The sequence below is a fragment of the Cyprinodon variegatus genome, unplaced genomic scaffold (genome assembly GCF_000732505.1).
Source record: "Cyprinodon variegatus isolate N-32 unplaced genomic scaffold, C_variegatus-1.0 Scaffold1033, whole genome shotgun sequence".
Lineage (NCBI taxonomy): Eukaryota > Metazoa > Chordata > Actinopteri > Cyprinodontiformes > Cyprinodontidae > Cyprinodon > Cyprinodon variegatus.
The window spans coordinates 186,902-193,808 of record NW_015151486.1 but is presented as its reverse complement, the minus strand read 5'-3'; the positions used below and the strand labels follow the sequence as shown (position 1 = coordinate 193,808).

The following is a 6,907-nucleotide window of genomic DNA, read 5'->3' as shown; positions in this document are numbered from 1 at the left end:
ACTTAATGTTAAAAGTGTGAATAATTTGTTCACTACATTATCTGTGAGGGCTCTTTCATCTCAGAATTTTGTTAAATCAAAGAGATGGTTCTATGGTCAGTCAACCGATATAAATCCATTTTTGACCATTATTGCAAAAGAAAGTTTGACAAAAAAAAAACATATCAAACTTTGCACTGGTGTGGCCTACTGAATTGTTTTTAATCCAACTGAAATATTTGATTTTCTAGTGCGTATGCGGACACTAAATATGCCAAGGAAAGACATCTCCCTTTGCTTAATAAAAGACTCCAGTCATTTTGTTTGGTGATGTGCTCACATCTTCTGAACAAATGCATTACGTAAATTTTAAATGCATTATTTTTGCAAGACACATTTATAAAGGAATAAAGTAAAAGATTAAATAGCCTTTTTTTTTTAAGTAGCGTACTTAAGACATATTTCTGTTGAATATTTACGAATCTCAGATTTCCGACATGTGTCCCCCCAATTGTAAACTTATTCCTACGCCCCTTGACGATCGCAATAATGTTAGTTATTCTTTAATGAATGTTTAATGAAAATAAGGCTTATATAAGTTTGAAGTTCTTGGAATTTATAGTTAAGTCATTAATCGTCTGGGACAGCCACGGCCTCCTGGTTAGAGAGCAGAACTTTCATTTCTCGCTGTGACAAAGGTTGTAGGTTTGAAAGTTAGATCTTAAATCTGCATTTCAAGTTACAATTACAGAGTTCTAATTTAGGCAAACAAAGGTAAAAAAGTTTGATAACTCAGTTGAAGTCCTGAATTTTTGTGCAAATTTGCCCCCTTAAAATAATGAGTTCCGCTTAATATTGTACCCTTTTTTTTTTTTTACAATATACTCTGCTTTGAAAATATAACAAAAATACGATCAAACTTAGCCACTAAGAGGTGGAAAAGAGGTTCAAGTGGTTCTTTTGTTTTCTGAAGGTTATGAAATATTTCCCAGTAAATTAAATTTCACAGATGTTTTTAAATAAACAAGGCGTCTGTTGGATGCTTCATTTTCCCAAATCACTTCTGAAATACGTGTTAGTTGATTTGTACTGTCAGTATGACTGATTACTTTTTTATTTATTGATAAACCTCTTCCTCTGCTTACCGGTCCAAAACCTCCACCAAGGGATATAAAGTCTGGGTGGTTCTTCAGATCAAACAGCTCCAGCTGCTGAACCGGAGTCTGACTGGTGGAGAGGCGCCACGGCTCCGACAGAACCTGCATCAGAAAAGAAGGGAAAAGACTTTTTATTGTTTGGCAGAGTGATCAAAGGAAAAATAAACAAACCTATAAACCTAACTCTGTTTCATGAATCATTCCAGAATGGTTGGAAGGTTTGGATTTTCTTTTTTCGATCTGGAGAGATTTTTTTCGTATTCATTGCGCTTTTTTCTTAAAGCACAAAACATTTGTTTAAAGTAAAGTAAAAAAAAAACAAAAATGAAAATATTGTTTCAATAGTATACACTGGAAAAACTAAACGCATGAAAGATCCTCCTCAGTTCAGTTTTTGACACTATTGCTCTTCATTCTGAATTGTTCCTAAAATGATCAAAGCGGTTAGTGTTTTACAACATTTGTCAAGGAACTACTACAGATTAAATCGGAGAGAACTTAATATCAGAATTAGCCATCAAGAAGGGTTTTAGTTACGTTTTCATTTAACTGGAGATAGTTCTCGTAGAGCCACGTTTGGGTTTCAGACAGCTTATTTCGACTCAGATGGTGAAAACGACAAATATTGCTGAATATCATCTGCATATAGATGGTTTGGAATATTTTAAAGCCTTTTAGGATGCTCCCAAAAGGAAGCAGACATAAAAAAAAGAGAATCAGGCCCAAAACTGAACCAAGACTGAGGTGTACTAACAAAATAAATGTGGTTCATTAAATTTGTTGGATAATAATCAATAAAACAAAAAGAAAAGGGTACATAAATCCAACATTCTTATTGACAATATTTAGACATTCACAATACATGGATATGTTTATTGATGGTGGAATTAGGCTTGCCTGACTCTCGTTACAGCAAGCGGATCTCCCTCTCGATCATCACCACTCTGTGTTTCTGGCCCTGAACCAGTTTCTTTCTGCAGACCTTTGAGCCCTACCAGCCCCTTGTTCAGACCTCAGATTTGTCCTCCCTGTGGTTTTATGGACAGATCTGTGCAAAAGTCCCAATCTACAAAACCCAGTTCTCTGCATCACCTTTGAGGAACCTAAGCTCTGGATTTTCAATACTCCTGGATTCAGAAGAAGGTTAGTGGCTCTCTGTCTTAACGGAAAATCCGGTCATATTCAGAATTCAAACTTCTGAAAGTCCTTTAAATATGAAATTATTACATACTGTTCAATAAATGATAAGTGTTTTTAATTAAGAGTAATTTTCATTTGAATGTGCTTTACTGGAGGCATCCATGTCTATCAAAGAACACTACTGCCACCTACTGGTTTGTGACGTCACGGTGCGGTATCGGCTTTTGATCAAGTCCCAGTGCTGTATCTGGTGTTTGTCACAACGCGCTATTATCCAAGTCATCTTGAAAACATTCTTCTTCCAAATGTTGGCTACATATTACGTGTTTGATTGCAAAGTTTGCAGAAGTTTGATTGCAAATCCTCCCTCTTGTAGTTGCAAATCCAAAGACGAACCCGTCTGTGGAGGATCATTAATCGGAAAGGTTAAATAACTACTTTTGTTTTCACTTTTACCCGATGTATTCCAAAATCCAGCTGCCATGCACGTGGGCGTTGTCAGTTTCACTATATCTCTGGTGAATTTCAATGGTGAAGTCCTCTGGAAATCTTCAATAATTGTTGTTGATTGCAGATGTGTCAAGTAGTTCCCATTGATTTTGCTTGTAAAGCGGGGAGAATGGCGCTAGGCTTACCGCACCGTGACGTCACTGCCGGAAGATGGCAGGAGGGAGGGGTTACTATATTTGCTTAAAAATGGCCGCTCCCAGACTCAGTGATCACAACAAAAATTATTGTTTTATTTTTTTACTGATTAACACTAAATGTGTTAAATTTAAACCAAGACATGTTAGTTTTGGGTATAGATCCATTGTTCATTCTTTGCTGACCAGACTTCTTTAATTTAAAGATCCTCTGAATCGTCTGTCCAGCACTAACCTGCTCTCTCTCTTCTAGTGGTTATGCTCCCTTGGTTCAACCTTTTCTTAGGTTCTCCACGACATTCAAATATAAACCTATTTACCGCTCACTGTGTCTGGCTGTATTTGGGTCCATAGTCTGATAAGTTACATTAGAATCTGGCCTAAAATTGACCCAACACCAGCCCCAATGTGACATGGCAGGGTAGATGATTCCATTGCTGGGCTATGAGTGAGATAATTCCCATACTGCACAATATGTCTCCACCCAGTTAAGACCAAGTTTCCCCACAACCTGCTTCTTCTCTTTCGGTTCCTTACGCTGCCTCAAAGAGAACATAATTTGTCTCCTCCGGAGGTTTTTAAAGGAGATTCTGATTAGTGTAAAGCCTTTATTACCCGATGTGAAATTCAGTTTGAACTCCAGCCCTCATCTTTTACCACAAGTTAAGTCCTCAAATGTGGTCTCTCCTCTCAGGGAAGGACACAGCGGATTGGCGAAAAAATTTTCCTTTTGTTTTTAATTATGCGTTTTTCATACATTGTTGATTTTCCCCGTCCAGCAGCAGACATGGTGGGGCCAAAAAGTGTTTAGTCAGACACTGATTGTACAAGTTCTCCTACTTAGAATAACTAGAGAGGTCTGTAAATTTCATCATAGGTAAACTTCAACTATGAGACAAAATTAGAAAACCACAAAACCAGCAACATTTCTGGCTCTCACAGATCTGTAACTTCATCTTTAAGAACGTCCTCTGTCCTCTACTTATAAAACTGTATAAAAGACACCTGTCCACAGCCTCAAACACTCACTCCTAAATTTAACAATGGCCTGCTGTCAAAGCACACCAGGAAGAAAACTGTAGACCTGCACCAGGCTGGGAATAGTGAATCTAAAATAAGTAAGCAGCTTGGTGTGAAAAAAAATCAACTGTGGGAGAAATTGTAATAAAGTTAAAAACATACAAGACCACTGAAATCCTTCAAGGATTTTAAGGACTTAAGGTTATTGCCTCTAGAAGAAGGCTTTTACTTAGTTGGTTGCATGGGATTTTAATTATGGGCATCAAAGTAAACGGGACACGTAACATTTAGAGGTTTTACTGCAAAAATGGAAAGCCATGATATTTCATTTCACTTCAATTTAAAAAGACAAATATTGGGAAGAAAACAAAAAGGTTGATGCGAATGAGTCCCCGTGAAGGAGAAAATTTATGTTATTTCAATGGTAAACAATTGAATTTCACACAAACCTGAATTGGTAAATATCCAAGAAATACTGAAACATAGAGTTACCTCATGAAGAAAAGGTGAATCCACCCCTAAGTATTTAGAGACCACATAGAGGCAGAAGAGATGTCGGTCTATCCCAGCTCCAGTCATGGCCATCCGATACAGGTTCTGGTGCTTCTCTGAAGCCGATCGGAAAAGACGTCGGCACACCTCCTCTGACTGTGGAAATATTTTCAATCATTTTATTTTTACACCATTTATTTTTCGACAGTAGAAAGACTTTTCTGACTTAAGGAAGGGAAGCGATCAGTTTGGATGCGTTCTTACTTCTCCGTTCTCCAGAGCTTTGACAAAGGCGCAGCTGTCACTGGAGCAGGATCTTACAGTCTCTGTTCTCCCCTCCCTGAACAGACGGGTCATCGACGCCTCGTATGTCAGACAGAAGCAACCACGATCCTGCAGAAATAGTCAAAAAAAAGTCTGAACCTGCTCTGTGCAAACATACAGGTTCCTCCGATCAAGATGCCTGGCATTATACCTAAAGGTTAAACTTAAGCCGGGCTTACGCTGTGCGAAATTTTGCCCCTTTTGGGGCGATTTCCCAGTCATGCAAGAATTTTTCGATTGGGCCAACTTACAGCCTAATCGTGTAATGTACAGGGGGTAACAAGGGCGATCAGCCTCTCACGACCACCTCCCAATCAGGAATCGTGAGAAAATCGAACATGTTTGATTTTCTCCGCGAATGAAATGGAATTCTTTCTGTAAGATTCACAGACCATAGTAGTTTGCTCAGCCACGTCTTTGTCCAAATACATCGCCGCCTTTTCTTTTTGGGGCTTTCAGCACAAAATTGCACAAATTGACAAGGCAGCTTGTTTCTCTCTAGTGAGCTTCATATTCCTCTTCTTCTTGTTTGGCTTCCAGACAGACGAGTCAGAGTAGCGCCATCTCACTGTGGAGCTGAGTCCGACGTGGTTTTTAGACGTACAGCGTGAGCAGGTAGATCGCTTCAGAGTGTCGGGCTGAACATGCACCGTAAGCTGTGAACTCACACTGTACGATGAAACAGCTGCAGCTGCGTGCAACGATTGAAAAAAATCTCACAGTGTATGCCTGGCCTTATTAGACCAGATCGTTTGTCTCGTTGTCTGAGTCACTTAGGAACCTCTTGGTTAACCTTAGATCAGATTTACCCTGGCCGCTCTACCATACAGTGTAGAAATATAAAAAAACAATTAGTGGAAACATTGGTTATGGCAAAGGAGGTTCTTGGAGTAAGACCTAAAAGAAAGGCAGCTCAGCAAGCAATGATTGTTAAATAAACAGTAAAAAAAGACCACAGGCGTAGATTTGACAAACATGGTGCAGTGATCAGCATTTATATGCTAGGCAAATATAAATCAATCAGTATTAACATGACATGCCAGCTTTTAATGATGGATGAATGGAACATAATGCGGGGAACAGCAGGTTAAGCCAATTTCACACTTTTACTTTAAGAGCTGAGAAGAGAATCCAGAAAGCCAACCAGCTATAATCAAGAGTACAAACATATACATTATAAAAAAATGATTCTGTTTTAGTTTTACTAGACTATCTATTTTCCTGGAAGAATGTTTATGTAAATGTCAGGTTATGCTAAGCCAAGAAATGTTAGTTCACCCCCATCAGGTTTTCATTCCCCCATAAAAATGTGTTTAAGGTGTACAACACCCAAATAAAATTGGACCAGTTCAAGACTACTCATGCTTCTAATTGCAACAAATGTTTATTTCTGCAGGGGAGTTGAGAGAGTTACCCTGTAGTAGGCCAGCTGTAAGCTGATCTGTATGAACGCATCGGGGCTAATCTTGCACTTCTTGATACGACCCTTTCCGAAATCCCTGAAAGGAAAGACGTGGCAGTCCACATCGTCGGCCAAAGTCCGTGCGACGGCAAGAGAGCTGCAAACCTGAGTCTGGACCTGACATATGGAAACATCAAAAAAACATTAGACATATTTTTGTTAAGATCATTATAAGAAACAAGCCTGCTGTTAAAAAAAAAAGTAGACAAATGAGGCACCAAATAAACCACAGTATAATCACTAACGAGTCTGAACCCAATCAAGGATTTTGCAAAAAAGTTCTTTTAGGGGATGTGCAGCTGACATCAGCCAATTATCCTCAACTTTAGATGGCAAAACAGCCTTGCATATAAAGAACAAGACGTGCAGCTATTGTAGTTCTTTTCCATATCACCTTGAACACAAGGTGATATGGAACACAAACAGAGTGACAGTGAGAGCCAAAATTGGCATCTGGCAATCCGTCAGACCAGCGTAACTATAGACAATATGCATGTGCAAGAGGTCAGAATTGCATTTATTCCTTTAGTTTTGTAGGAAAAGTAGACTTTAAACTACCTCGACGGGCGTGTATCCCTTTACTCATGTATAGAAATCGTATACAGATTGCCATACACTTCAAAAACGTAAGTAATTCAATATTTTTTTTGTACATGTCAAAAGGGATACATGCCCGTTGGGCAGTTTAA

General features: G+C 38.8%; 1 protein-coding gene across 1 annotated transcript in view; it reads right to left on the bottom strand.

Moving 5' to 3' along the window:
- Positions 1 to 6,907, bottom strand: part of LOC107100949 (carnitine O-palmitoyltransferase 1, liver isoform-like) — a 61,185-nt gene that overhangs the window by 6,790 nt on the left and 47,488 nt on the right. Inside the window, exons 14-17 of the mRNA XM_015399645.1 lie at positions 6,171 to 6,335; positions 4,697 to 4,825; positions 4,433 to 4,588; positions 1,125 to 1,238 (exon numbers count right to left, since the gene is read on the bottom strand). Of these exons, the coding sequence (XP_015255131.1) occupies positions 1,125 to 1,238; positions 4,433 to 4,588; positions 4,697 to 4,825; positions 6,171 to 6,335 (564 nt within the window). The remainder of the gene's footprint in view (positions 1 to 1,124; positions 1,239 to 4,432; positions 4,589 to 4,696; positions 4,826 to 6,170; positions 6,336 to 6,907) is intronic.